General features: G+C 38.8%; 1 protein-coding gene and 1 long non-coding RNA gene across 3 annotated transcripts; one reads left to right on the forward strand and one right to left on the reverse strand.

Annotated features, from left to right (window-relative positions):
* Positions 1 to 885: 885 nt before the first annotated feature.
* sppl2 (signal peptide peptidase-like 2) lies at positions 886 to 13241 on the forward strand. 2 transcript variants are annotated; one of them, XR_014206982.1, is made up of 15 exons: positions 886 to 1015; positions 2049 to 2165; positions 2343 to 2525; positions 2603 to 2692; positions 2826 to 2965; positions 3086 to 3228; positions 3326 to 3422; positions 3505 to 3621; positions 3714 to 3795; positions 3879 to 3953; positions 4044 to 4106; positions 4196 to 4295; positions 4707 to 4784; positions 4934 to 5169; positions 11896 to 12035. XR_014206982.1 is itself a non-coding variant. In XM_082173880.1 (15 exons), the coding sequence occupies exons 1-15, from the start codon at positions 968 to 970 to the stop codon at positions 12064 to 12066; spliced, it is 1665 nt and encodes a 554-aa protein (XP_082030006.1). In that variant the 5' UTR covers positions 886 to 967; the 3' UTR covers positions 12067 to 13241. The 2 variants fall into 2 exon arrangements, 1 of the variants encoding a protein (XP_082030006.1); XM_082173880.1 differs by having other exon boundaries at positions 4934 to 5094; positions 11896 to 13241.
* On the reverse strand, positions 5602 to 11889 carry LOC309501712. The gene is made up of 2 exons (XR_014206983.1): positions 6249 to 11889; positions 5602 to 6191 (listed from the first exon to the last, which is right to left on the reverse strand). It is a non-coding gene; the product is annotated as an uncharacterized lncRNA (long non-coding RNA).
* Positions 13242 to 14680: the final 1439 nt, after the last annotated feature.

Raw genomic sequence — 14680 nt, forward strand, 5'->3', positions numbered from 1 at the left:
TTTAGACAAGGCAAAGTTAATTTCAAGAATGAACAGAAAAGTGACGTCGATGCATAAGTTTGAAGTTCAATGTGTGAAAATGCAATATCCAGCGCAAATGGACATTTTAGGCAGGGTGAAGTATATTAAGCTTAAGCAATTTCCTTACATGTGGCAGTGGCACATACTTTTTCAATCTGTCAAACAAAAAAATGACGATTTTACGGAGCCCCCCTAGTCCCACTTTGGCAAAAAAAAAATTATTATAACTATCTTGTGGCCTCAAGATAGTAACTCGTGGCCTCAAGATAGTAACTCGTGGCCTCAAGATATATCTCGTGGCCTCAAGATAGTCTCTCGTGGCCTCAAGATACTAACTCGTCGTGGCCTCAAGATAGTAACTCGTGGCCTCAAGATAGTATCTCGTGGCCTCAAGATACTAACTCGTGGCCTCAATAGTTACTATCTTGAGGCCACGAGTTAGTATCTTGAGGCCACAAGTTACTATCTTGAGGCCACGAGATATACTATCTTGAGGCCATGAGTTACTATCTTGAGGCCACAAGTTAGTATCTTGAGGCCACGAGATACTATCTTGAGGCCACGAGTTACTATCTTGAGGCCACAAGATAGTTATAATAATTTTTTTTTGCCAAAGTGGGACTAGGGGGGCTCCGTACGATTTTGTTATTGAAAAATGTCTATATGTATTTTGCAGCCTAGGTTTAAGTCAGTACGCCTACGTACATTAACCGTTGGAAATGATGTTTCAAGGAATGACAAATTTGGACTTATGAAGTGAAGGCGAGACCATAATTTGATTGACTAGAGTGAAAGCCAATAGACCAATAGTGGACGTTCGGAAGTAGATAAAGGTAGCCAATCGGCAACGTACTGCAAAATGTGGGCGGGATATGTTTAAACAGCTGATAGTTGAGTCTGCGGAGGGCAGTGCGGATGGGGGAGACGACAACAATATTCAGGCATCATGAGATTTTTGTCAAGTCTCCTTTGGGCAGCTCTTTTGTTCAAACAGGTAAGACGCAAGAAGACATAAAAGAACCTTTGCTTTTTGGTGGGTTTCTCAACAGGATTGTACCCAGTTTGTTTAATTTGTTTACCGATGGTTACTGGCTACATGCTATGTACGATTAGCTTTAGGTGGACGTCAGTAGGGATGTGCTCGTGCATGTTTGGGGCCCGCGCGGCCGAGTCCTCTTGCACTCCTGTTGACATGACACTGTTACCGCGAAACAAGTCTACAACACTGATCAAACGAGCGATCAAACTGTCATTTTTGCTGGATCAATAATGGCAAACCTTTGTTTTAATGTGGTTATTTATTTTGCAAACAGTGAGACTGTACACTGGAAATGTCAGTAATTTTCCAGAAGACGAACGTAAACATGCTACATCAAAACCCATTTAGTTGGTAGCAAACCGTAAGTTACCTTACCATATACCTTACCAAAATAATATTAAAATAGATGTAAAAATAAAATTTTTTTTTATGTAGTATCTTTTTTTCTTAATAGTTATGCACATTTGAGTATTATGTTCATTCCATTTAATGTTATTAGAATTTTAGTGTCATGTGTTAACGTGATGGTGTATCGTGTTTGTGTGGGTCACAATGAGCTCTGTCTTCATGTAATTATTGTCCAGTTGCTGGAAAGGCTAATTATGATGATCTGTAACTCATCATATAGCCTTTCATCATACTACCGGTACCTGTGTTATTAGTCCATTTTACAACAAATTCCTGAATAGTGTAATGTATTAAGAAAATGAATAACATCTCAGTAACACTGAGGCAAAAGCAACACAATTTCTAAATGTGGTCCTGCAATTTATTTGAAAGTCAAATGAAAGTCAAACTTTTTGTAATTAGAATTCATAACTCACTGTACATTTCGCTATATGAATGGTTAATGCAAGTTCATGTCAACTCTCATGTCACCCTCAGACTTTTACACATTTCTTTCCTATTGTCAGTTTTTCCTTCAGCAAGAAGGAAATGCACAAAACCGTTAACCAATAACCTGAGCTGTATCCATTCTGATTCACAGGTTTTATGTGAATATGGCATGGCACATTTCAGCGATCAGGGGAAGAGTGAAGGCAAAGATTACTGCATATTCTTCAACTCTCAGTGGGCTCGACTACCTCAGGACCTCAGTAAAGCAGTTAGTAGCAATTTACATTTTACACACACATACACACACACACACACACATTCAGATTGTAATGATTTCACGATAAAAGGCCTCATTCCCAAAAGAAACCCCTGCTGTATCTGAAACTGCAGTGTACAATTTATCATCACAATGCTGGCACTCATTCATCCTTTATTGTTTTTTCAGGCACGCCTCCAGACTTACGATCTCACCACCTCTGTCCTGTGCTCCCCCTCTGATGTACCCGAGGGTGGCTTCCCAAACACCATCCCAATGGTGATGAGAGGAAATTGCACTTTCTATGAAAAAGTCAGATTGGCCCAGATCAATGGTGCCAAGGGACTACTGATCGTCAGCAAAGATAGACTGGTAAGACTATAACACCATTAATGTCATTAAAACATTTTCACAGGAGTCACAATAAGCTTGTTTGACATGCTTTACAGACTCCACCCTCAGGCAACAAGTCTCAGTATGAGGAGATAGGCATCCCAGTGGCCTTGCTAAGCTATAAAGACATGCTGGACATCAGTAAGGTAATTTTTCATTAGAGCAGGTTGTCTTTGGACTGAAGTTGCTCAATCAAAATCACTTCAACACACATCACATTGAAATTACAAAGGCAATAAAAGTTTAAGCCATTTATTTCTCTCTTATGTCTGTTTGTAGACGTTTGGGGAGAAACAGCAGGTGGCCATGTATGCGCCTCATGAACCGGTGGTGGACTACAACATGGTGCTCATCTTTCTGATGGCAGTGGGCACAGTGGCTGTCGGAGGATATTGGGCTGGCAGCAGGGACATTAAAAAGTAAGAATTGTGCCCTTGTAACATTGTGAGCCCTTGAGGCACAGTTTGTAAGATAAATAAGTAATAAAGCTGACAGCCTGCAGAGTTTATTCAACTAAACCCACATATGTGTGCCGACAGACGTTACATGAAGCACAAAAGGGACGACGGTGCCGAGAAACAAGACGAGGAGATCGTTGACGTCACCCCCATCATGATTTGTGTGTTTGTGGTCATGTGCTGCTCTATGCTGGTGCTCTTATATTTCTTCTATGATCAATTGGGTAAATAAATCATTTAAGTATTACCGTTTTTCAACAAACTGTGTGTACTTCGGTTGAACTTGATGATTTGATTTATTCCTCTGTATTTCTCTCACAGTGTATATGACTATAGCGACGTTCTGTCTGGCATCTGCCGTCGGTCTGTATAGCTGTCTTTGGCCTTTTGTCCGAAGACTACCATTTGGGAAATGCAGGTCAGAGATGTGCATTAGAAAGACAAGATAAGATTCTTTCCTTTTGGCTTTGTATTGAAGGAGATGCTTTGTGTGTTGACAGGATACCTGAGAATAACTTGCCATATTGCCACAAGCGGCCACAGGTGCGCATGCTGGTCCTTTCAGCCTTCTGTATAGGAGTCAGCGTCACTTGGGGAGTTTTCCGCAACGAAGACCAGTAAGAGTAGTGAAAAACACTTTAGGTCTTGAGACTCTTGACATTTTCGGCACTATCACGGATGGTATCTGATGAAAAATCATGTTCCCTAGGTGGGCGTGGATACTTCAGGATGCGTTAGGCATCGCTTTCTGTCTCTACATGCTGAAAACAATCAGGCTGCCTACTTTCAAGGTGAGTTTAAAATGCTGGTGGATGCTGACGATTACAGCGTGTGGAGGTGATGCATTTCCTATTGATTTTTCTTCTCATTGTAGGCCTGCACTCTGCTGCTGGTCGTGCTGTTCGTGTATGACGTGTTTTTTGTTTTCATAACACCACTCTTAACTGAGGTACAATGCTCTTCTTAGTTTCGTTTTTAAAATTGATTCAAAATAGACATTTTTATTCTTTGGCATCTATTTGTTTATTGTTCCATGCAGAGTGGGGAAAGTATCATGGTTGAGGTGGCGGCTGGTCCCTCTGATTCCTCTACTCATGAAAAGGTAGGAAGTTGTTTTTTTGTTGTTGATAAATGTAAATACATTTTTGTTTTATTTTGTGGTGTCAATTTTAGCATCTTTGTCTTCATTAGCTTCCCATGGTGCTGAAAGTGCCCAGGTTAAATTCGTCTCCTCTGGTCCTGTGTGACCGGCCCTTCTCTCTCCTGGGCTTTGGGGATATCTTGGTACCAGGTAACGTCACTACTGTTGTTGCATCAGCTGCATGATGAACAGATTTTCAGGGTTCATGGAAAGAATGTGATGATGCACTAAAATGAATTTTTTACCAAAACCGAAATTGAAGTTTTCATGTAGCCAAAAAATTAGGTCATTGAACTTGGTAAGCTGATTATTGTGTCATGTTTTCAGGTGAGAAATTAAACTAGTTGTGGGAAAGTTCTTTGCAACAAGCCACCTTTTGATATTTTACGCCAAACTAATTTTACCTATTGCCACTTTAGCATACTTTATATGGTTTCTTTGTTTTTAAGAAAATTTATTGAAATCAAACTCTGCCTCAACATCCTTCTGTTTTTCTTTTCTTCATTTTGGTCATAATGATAAGGACAATAAAAATATCCTTCTTTTCATTTGTTTCCTCAGGTTTGCTTGTAGCGTATTGTCACAGATTTGACATTCTCATGCAGACTTCTCGAATATACTTTCTGGCCTGCACTATTGGTAAGACATTGACGACCTTTTAAATTCAGATATGTTCAATGTGGTAATATACTAACGGACATACTGTAGAGCAGTATTTCTACTTTCATGCTTTTGTTTAGTTATTTGGTATCATTGAAAGATTGTGAATGTGATCTCTGTTTGTTTAGGCTATGGCATTGGTCTTCTCATCACATTTGTGGCTCTGGCTCTGATGCAGATGGGTCAGCCTGCCCTCTTATACCTGGTGCCTTGCACGCTTCTCACCAGCCTTGCGGTGGCTCTGTGGCGCAAGGAGTTGCCTTTGTTCTGGACAGGAAGTGGATTTGTGGTGAATACCAGTTTGATATGAGTGCCTTCTACGATCGGAAAAGTTCTAGGGTTATGTACAGTTACTAGAATTACAGTTGAGTAAAACCACCCACGTGTTTTTGTTCCGCTCTTATTTTGCTCTCTTTTTTACTGTGGGTGTCTTCTTTTTATCAAAGGAGGGGTTTGGTGTCAACCTGTACCTTAAGATTAAAATGATCATTTCCAATATGTATAATTGTTCTTAAAGGGTTAGTTCACCCAAAAATGAAAATTGTGTCATCAATCACTCACTCAAACGTCGTTCCAAACCCGTAAGAATTTCACTCCATAGAGTGCAATAGTTCCACCCCCTTTTTCAGCAGCACTGGTTCCGGAAGTATTTTTTCCCATTCATTTCTCACAGGGATTTAAAAAAAGCCTTTCTTAAAGAATTATAAGCCATGAACAAAGCCAATCAGCTACGAGGTGAATCATATTTCAAACTTCGATTTTCACTTTTTTTGTTGCTTCAAATCAGACAAAATGACAAAGGTGCAAGAATGTGTACTTAACGGCTATAGTGAGGGAAAGAACTACAATCCCATGAAGCATTGCAAACGGCACAATTAAATTAAAAATGGATGATTACATATTTGAAGTCTAATGCAAAATATGTATATACAGCTCTGGAAAAAATTAAGAGACCACTGCAAAATTATCAGTTTCTCCAGTTTTACTATTTATAGTGGTCCTAACCACTGATCTATATAATATATAATGTGCTGCCGTCGCATCATCCAAGTGGATGCTGCACACTGGTGGTGGTTGAGGAGAGACCCCTGATATGATTGTTAAGCGCTTTGGGTGTACAGTAGTACATATGAAAGTGCTATATAAATGCCTCATTCATTCATTCATTTAGAGCATTTATTTGCAGAAAATGACAACTGGTCAAAATAACAAAAAAGATGCAGTGTTGTCAGACCTCAAATAATGGAAAGAAAATAAGTTCATATTCATTTTTAAACAACACAATGCTAATGTTTTAACTTAGAAGAGTTCAGAAGTCAATATTTGGTGGAATAACCCTGATTTTCAATCACAGCTTTCATGCGTCTTGGCATGCTCTCCACCAGTCTTTCACATTGATGTTGGGTGACTTTATGCCACTCCTGGTGAAAAAATTCAAGCAGCTCGGCTTTGTTTGATGGCTTGTGAGTGACCATGGTTCTTTGTTATGTCTTTGTTCTTTGTCCAGATAATGGACTACAAGTTTAGTCTTCCGCCACATGCGCTCTGCTTTTCTGCATTGTCTTTTCATATTTTGCTCTGCTGTTGAGTTTCTCCAAGGTGCTTTTTGTCTGCCACTCTTCTTCCTGACTTTCACAGGAGCAATATCATCAATTACACTTTTGAGTTAAAAAGAATCAAGGAGAAAATCAGCAGATATGCTTGGTGTTAAAGATACAGCCTTCATAAATAATACACTAGTGTTCTCATTTAAGCATATCTTCTTGACAGACACAGATCTACCTTCAATGGCAGGAAAGATCAATATATCAAAGATAATACAGCAATGATCAGACAGTGCTACATCCTTAATAACAATCGATGAAATGTTTAGACCCTTACTGATAAGTAAACCTAGAGTGTGTCCACGATTGTGTGTGGGTCCGTGTACATGCTGAGTCAGATCAAAAGTTTTTAAAACAGTTTTGATTTCTTTTGCCATATTGGTTTCTGCACTATCTATGTGAATGTTAAAATCTCCAGCAATGGCAAAACAGTCAAACTCTGAGGTAATTGTTGATAACAGCTCTGTAAAGTCCTCAGCAAATGATGGAGAGTATTTTGGAGGCCTGTAAATAATGACAATTAAAATGCATGGAGCACCTTTTAACACAATACCCAGATAAATCGAAAGACGAGTAATTCCCAAATGATATTTGCTTACATTGATAGACATCTTTAAAAAGAGCAGCTACACCCCCACCTCTCTTAACAGCTCTGCAGACACTCATAAAAGTAAAGTTAGGAGGGGATGTTTCATTGAGGATTGTTGCACTACAGCTGTCTTCTAGACGTTTCATTTAGAAGCATAAAATCCAGGTTGTTTGTGGTTATCAAGTCGTTGACTAGAGGTGATTTTAGTTTGCAGTCTTAGTTAGACGTGTAATAGGCACCAGATTAGTTGGGTTTGCTGTACGGCTATTGAAGGCCTTAGACTTTCTATCATGTAATAGAACATCAATAGAGAAAGATACAGGCACACTGGGTTCCCGCTTGTTCTGTAAACATTTGAGAAAGTTACTGTTATCATAGCGGGGACCAGACACATATCACTGAGAGCTGGTATCAGTTCGAGCAGATGGGGGAGGGTGTGGGCCCTGGCGTTGTGGCAGAGGCCGAAGAGCTCTCACAGGAGGATGGGGAGGGCGAGCTGGGCCCGCAGGCTTTGGTGGTTGCGGGGCCTGATGTTTTTTGGTTGATATCTGGGGGCACGCAGCAAAACAGTGGGATAGTTTGGTTCCAGCATACACCAGTTCTTCCATTTTCTCTGAGAAGCACAGGAGTGGAGATGCTGGAGAGAGGGATAGCGTGTCTGGTGAAGAGAGGCTGTTGCTCTGGTGTTATCGGAGGCTGTGATATGCTGTCCTGGCTTCCCTGGCTGTTTTCCAGGAAGTCGTCCTTGGGTGCTGAATGTTGGAGCAGTTCTAATATGTCACAGTCTGTCTTGTGGTGAGCTCTGTGGGCAGGGCTCAGCTGAGATTGTGTCCGTGAGCAGAGGTTGTTGTGGCTGCATGGTGTTATCATTGTCCTTGTGTGATTTGTCAACCGCATGTCCATTCAGGTGGACTTCACAAAGACAAATCTGCCCGACTCCAGCCTTGAAGCACCCCCAGATCATCATATATAAATAGCTCCACCAAATTTCACAGTGGTGCGAGACAATGTGGCTTGTAGGCCTCTCCAGGTCTCCGTCTAACCATTAGACGGCCAGGTGTTGGACAAAACTGAAAATTGGACTCATCAGAGAAGATGACCTTACTCCAGTCCTCTACAGTCCAATCCTTATGGTCTTTTGCAAACCTCAGCCTGGCTCTTCTTTGCTTCTCATTGATGAAGGGCTTTTTTCTAGCTTTGCACGACTTCAGCCCTGCCCCCAGGAGCCTGTTTCCAACCGCCCTCGCCGTGCACTTCACCCCAGCTGCTGTTTACCATTCTTTTTGTAGGTCACTTGATGTCATCCTACGGTTGTTGAGTGACATTCGAATGAGTTGCCGTTCATCCCGGTCAGTGGAGAGTCGTTTTCGCCCTCTGCTGGTCTGTAGCTTTGTTGTCCCCAATGTCTGCTGCTTGAGTTTGTTCTTATGAACCGCCATCTTTGAAATTTTAAGGATGGAAGCAACCAGACGCTCACTGTATCCCTCTGCTAGTAAAGCCAGAATTGAACCCTTCTTTTCCTCACTCAAAACTTTCCTTTTCAACTCTTTTGATAATATTTAACTCTTTTATGAACTCTTCCTAAGTTAAAACATTAGTATTGTGTTTTTTAAAAATGAATATGAACTTATTTTCTTTCCATTATTCGAGATCTGACAACACTGCATCTTTTTTTGTTATTTTGACCAGTTGTCGTTTTCTGCAAATAAATGCTCTAAATGACAATATTTTTATTTGGAATTTGGGAGAAATGTTGTCAGTAGTTTATAGAATAAAACAAATTTTAATTTGACCCAAACACATACCTATAAATAGTAAAATAGGTATATAGAAACATTTAAGTATTTTGAGAGCTTAGAGAGATCGACTCGATTACATCATTCACAGTGCTTCATGGGAGTTGGCAGCTAAAGAGCTATTTTGGCACATGTTGCTTTTTTCGACTCACTGATTGGTGTAATTTTCTGTACAGCATCATGGGTAATGTCGTTTTTCTCCAGAAGTAAAACTCTTCAGAAGACTTGAATTAAACCGATCAGTTCATATCGATTTCTTTTATGATCTTTTTTTGAATGTTTTGAAGCATCACATTTTTGGGTGAATAGACTTTCAATGGGACAGAAATGAAGATATCTTCATTTGTGTTCCGAAGTCTCACAGGTTTGGAACGACATAAGAGAGGAATTGAATTGAATTGAATTGAATTGAATTGAATTTTTGGATGAATCAATCCGTGATCACACAATCATCCATTTACATTCTTTGATTTCACAGGCATGCTTTGTTTAAAGATGTTTAGAAATGTCTGTGGCATAGATCCCAGAGATGGAAACTCTACCTTCTGTATAAAAGATTTTACAGGGATTTTGAAGGCTTTAGACAAATGCCTGTTAGACTGAATTTATTAAATCCAAATTTAGTTTCGCTCTAAACCACAATAACTGGAAATGCTGTGCTACAGACTGATATACACGAGTTTAAACCTCTGTTTAACTCACTATGGGTTGATAAACACCAGATCTCTCCTTTAGGTCTGGTAAGAGATCTGTGTACCGGAAGAGGGCTTATGTTAAATTTCCTCAGCTCTTCAGCTAACAGTGCTTATGCTTTCAATCTAATAATCGGCCTGGAGATTGGTTGGTCTTGAGTTGATCTATGGTGATTTTCTGTATGATGTAGAGAAGAATCTGATCCTTGTCATCTCCTCTGAGTGTTCGCTCCTTCACTAAAGCCCTATTTGGAGGGTAATAGTTTCTTAGGGGGTCGTAAGGTATTTTTAACATTTACAGCGGTTAGACTGTGCTTTTATTGCCATCCGAATCCAGAATGTCAGTGTTTTTCTTAAACATTTTAAATGGGCCGTTATTGTGACAGCAACATATGATACAATTTAAAAATATGTAGTCTATTATACACAACATTGAAAATACAAACCATGCAGCTTTATTTTGACAGTAAATAAGAGGCTGCATTAACTTGTTTCCGCTAATTTCCATATTTTTATAAAATGACATCCTTTTTTAGACAAAATGCAAGAATATAATAACCATTTCGAATATAGCATACTCGCATCTAGCTTCCTATTTTTAAAAATGAGAATCAAATAATGAAATAGAACATTATTTTCCTATTATTAAATTAAATACAAATTTATTCGTATTATTCCAAGCCACTAGCGTAGCCAGAAAAGAGTATCTGGGTGTGCATTGACAATAAATGTGGCACACCCAGTTTTTCTAGATTAATGTGCAAAAAACCCCGACCATGTATCACTAACTTTACAGAATAGACTGGGCTGATGTGTAAAACTGTACTCAGGCTCGCCACATTACCATAATACTATATGCCTAACTCAGGGCTTAACATTAAGCCTTTTCGTGTGCTTGTCCTTCGAACAAGTAAATCGGGGGGGGGGGCCGTCTTAATGAGCGAGTCATTGAGCCATTTATTCAAACGATTTGTTCAAATGGCTGAATCGTTCAGGAATGAGGCAGTTATCATCATCATCATCATTGAATCTTTGACTCAACCGATTCGTTCAAAACGCTGAATGATTCAGTTATGTGTTCCGGTGAGATGCGCTGTGGTTCTGCTTTGATCTTTGTTTGGAACTATTTTCGCTGCTCAAATAGAACAAAAAACAGGCAGTATTGTGTCTAAAATGTATTAATTACTTGTTTATTGAACTGTCATATGAAAAAAGTGTCACATTTTCAATCGTGATGGTATTCAGCACTCGTGGTCGTGTGATGTTGCTTAACTGTATCATATATGTTATAAATATAAAAACTCCACATGAATTTTTACTGCTGTATGTTCACTGAATTTCTTGGTGTGAGCTGCGCTCATTTTTTTCTTTCCATTTCTCATGAGGCGCGAGCCTCAACAACAGCACAGCCTTGTTACCGTCAGCATCTGTTTGCGGATTGGTTGATCACCAAAATTTAAATACATTTTTAAATGAACAAATATTGTAAGTAAACAACAATAGGCCAAGTTTAGAAAAACATTTTTATTAAGACTTTAAAAAATAATTCTGCATCTATTGTAGGTGTGCCAGCTGCCACTATGGGTACGCTTATGTTCCAAACATATGACATTTTATTTACAGCAGACAATCATGTGACTGACCACGTGAGCAGTGCGGTCGCGGGTTCGTAGGATGACAAAAGTCGCTACTCCAGTCAATAAATCGCCATGAGTTTAATCTCTGAGGTGCCATGCAAATGTATTTTTACCGACGTCCACATGAGAAACGATTACCATCCGAATAGGGCTTTAGTCATAGATCAGAAACCATTTTCTCATTCTTACTTCTCAGCGAAGTGATTCTTTACATTATTCTTCTGCTTTAAATTCCAGTAAGCAAAGTTAAGTGTCTTATTCTCACCAAGGCTGCATTTATTTGATCAAAAACACAGTAAACCTAACAATTTAAAATAACTTTTCTATTTTAATATATTTTAACATGTAATTTATTCTTGTGATGACAAAGCTTAATTTTCAGCATCATTTCTCCAGTCTTCTATGTCACATGATCATTCAGAAGTCATACTAATATGCTGATTTGCTGCTCAAGAAACATTTATTATTATTATCAATATTGAAAAAAGTTGTGCTGCTTCATATATTTGTGGAAATATTTGATGAATAGAAAGGTTAATCATTTATTTGAAATCGAAATCTTTTAACATTATAAATGTCTTGGATCACTTTCGATCAATTTAATGTTAAGTTGTGATCAAAGTTCAATCATTAACTTTGATGAATCTCTTAATTTCTTTAAAAAAAATCTTACTGACCTCTAACATTTATGTAACGTACATATATAAATTATTTATGAATCAAAATTAAATTAAAGTTTTACTTTTCTGTCTCTCTCTCATTTCTTCCTCAGCCTCCTCCAATTGTGATGGAACAAATCAACTGTACTCAAACCCCAGGACCGTCCACAGATGAACCCCAGTCCAATCCGGAGCCGCCAGACTCTGAAACGACCAATCAGAGTGAGGAGCCTCCTCCACCAGCCCACGTGGAAGTTCCGCATCTTACAGATGCATCTACTTAAAAACAAAAGACTGGAAGGATGCTAATTTCTTTTTCATTTTTTGAAGTCAGTTATATACCTGACCATATATGTAATAGACTTGAGCAGTATGAATCTCAGCGCACTTGTTTTAAGCTTTTGAAATAATACAGTCTGTTTAAACCTAAAACACGAGGAGGAGGCACAACACCTGCTGTGCTTCATCCAACTTGTTTCAAGTTTTACGTTTGATGGTATTAGGAGAGCGTCGAAGGGACAGCTTTAATCTTCTTCACAAGGATTTCAACTCTTCTTTTTGTTTGTAAATAGACTGTAAAAACAGTATTTCAGTAAATGAAACAAAGTGCAGCTAGACATTTTAAAACAAATGTCCAGAAAATTCAAGACCGCTCACAAAAAATATATATTTGGCTTCCAGTTGATAATGCATTAGTGACGGGTTCTTGTCACAACAGCGCTGAAGTGTCACATCCTTTGAAACACGGTGCTAATAAGGACCGAATGAGCCAAAGGCTTCGGGAATAAGGATTTATTAGTTTCATCCCTAGTTCTGAGATGCGAATGCTGTGGATTGAGATTGTTAATAGTTTATATTACACTATGCTGTATAATTAAGAGCAGTACTGTTATACATGGCCACATTATTGAACAAAAACATCCTTATTGGTTTGGAATGTGACTTCAACTTTAGTTGCATTGATATAGATCATATTCATATGCTCATGGCTTATTTAAGTGTTGTATTTAGAGTTTGCTGTTTACTTGATGGAAGGGATATGATGAGGTCTTTAGATAAAAACTGAAGTGCATTTTTAAAGGATACTTTCCTGCCCATCTGTTGAGTGACAGTCCTTCTGTTTTATAGTAGGAATTTTATATTCATGGTACTTTTTTTAAAAAGTTTGTTTTTCCAGTGTAAAGCACTGATATGTCTTTGTGTATGATTTAACAATCTGAAGTTACATGGAGTTTATTTAAGAAGTTTATGTTGTGCTGTTGTCTCATCGAAATCTTTTTGACTTGGGTACACCATGGTCATGTGGAATAACTTGGACAAGTAGTAATCAAGTTCTGTCCATTTATTAATACTCCTGCAGTATTAATAAATCAACAGATCAACATATGCTGTAAAAGTCTGATTTTGAAAAGTTGTTGAAGAGTGCATACATTAAAGGAATAATGCATTGTGTTATAAACTTGTGTATTGTGGTGTTTTAATGTGACAGCACTTGCAAAATACTTAGTATGATTACTGGCAAGAACGTGTTGTAAAATACTATTCATGAGTACTTGGCATTTTCCACCCACATCAAAAAGTATTTGGTAAAGTGTAATGGTATAATTGTGTCTTACTCTCACCAGGTTCACTGGACTCGCTATGAATTCCAACTCCAGGCTAATGTTGAACTTTATGACCAAGCTGAGGGAAAAAAGCATTTTTGTCTCTTAAACTATTGTGCATGAAATGAGCCACACTGAGCTAAAGGCCAAATTGCATAATGAACACGCACAAAAAAACAAGCCACTTCATGTCAAAGGTTGTCGAGCCCTGGGCAAAAGAGCTTTTTTTTAAAAAGTAAGCTGAACAAATGTAAGACAAAAATGCTGAAAAATCTCAGTCCTTAGTTTTTCTTTCATTCATAAAATGCAAGGTCCTTTTCAAGCCACCATTTTCTAGGACTTTTCCAAGACAATTTACAGTATGAAAAGTATCGAATGGATACTTTGACAATTTTCTATCTGGTTTCCGACCGCATCACAGCACAGAGACAGCGCTCATAAAGATAATAAACGATATTCGCTTAAATACTGATTCAGGCAAATTATCAGTGCTGGTACTACTCTACCTCAGTGCTGCATTTGACACTGTCGATCATAACATACTTCTTGACAGGCTGGAAAACTGGGTGGGGCTTTCTGGGATAGTCCTAAAATGGTTCAGGTCATACTTAGATGGGAGAGGTTATTATGTGAGTATAGGAGACCATAAGTCTGAGTGGACATCCATGACATGCGGAGTCCCTCAAGGCTCAATTCTTGCGCCACTCCTGTTCAACCTGTATATGCTCCCAATGAGCCAAATAATGAGAAAGAACCAAATTGCTTACCACAGCTATGCCGACGACACACAGATCTACTTAGCCCTATCGCCTAACGATTACAGCCCCATTGACTCCCTGTGCCAATGCATTAATGAAGTCAACAGTTGGATGTGCCAAAACTTTCTTCAGTTAAACAAAGATAAAACTGAAGTCATTGCGTTTGGAAACAAAGATGAAGATCTCAAGGTGAACGCATACCTTCACTCTAGGGGTCAAACAACTAAAAATCAAGTCAGGAATCTTGGTGTGACACTAGAGTCAGACCTTAGTTTCAGTAGTCATGTCAAAGCAATAACTAAATCAGCATACTATCATCTGAAAAATATTGCAAGAATTAGATGCTTTGTTTCCAGACAAGACTTAGAGAAACTTGTGCATGCTTTCATCACCAGCAGGGTGGATTATTGTAATGGACTCCTCACTGGCCTTCCCAAAAAGACCATAAGACAGTTGCAGCTCATACAGAACGCTGCCGCCAGGATTCTGAGCAGAACCAGAAAATATGAACATATCACACCAGTCCTCAGGTCTTT

The sequence above is a fragment of the Leuciscus leuciscus genome, assembly GCF_965113295.1.
Source record: "Leuciscus leuciscus genome assembly, chromosome: 6".
Taxonomy (NCBI): Eukaryota; Metazoa; Chordata; class Actinopteri; order Cypriniformes; family Leuciscidae; genus Leuciscus; species Leuciscus leuciscus.

Bases quoted from the DNA above. Each gene is read 5' to 3' on its own strand.
- sppl2 (XM_082173880.1), top strand. From the start codon at position 968: ATGAGATTTTTGTCAAGTCTCCTTTGGGCAGCTCTTTTGTTCAAACAG. The intron at 3,229-3,325 runs GTAAATAAATCA...TTTCTCTCACAG, and splicing joins TTTCTTCTATGATCAATTGG to TGTATATGACTATAGCGACG. The intron at 3,954-4,043 runs GTACAATGCTCT...TGTTCCATGCAG, and splicing joins TAACACCACTCTTAACTGAG to AGTGGGGAAAGTATCATGGT.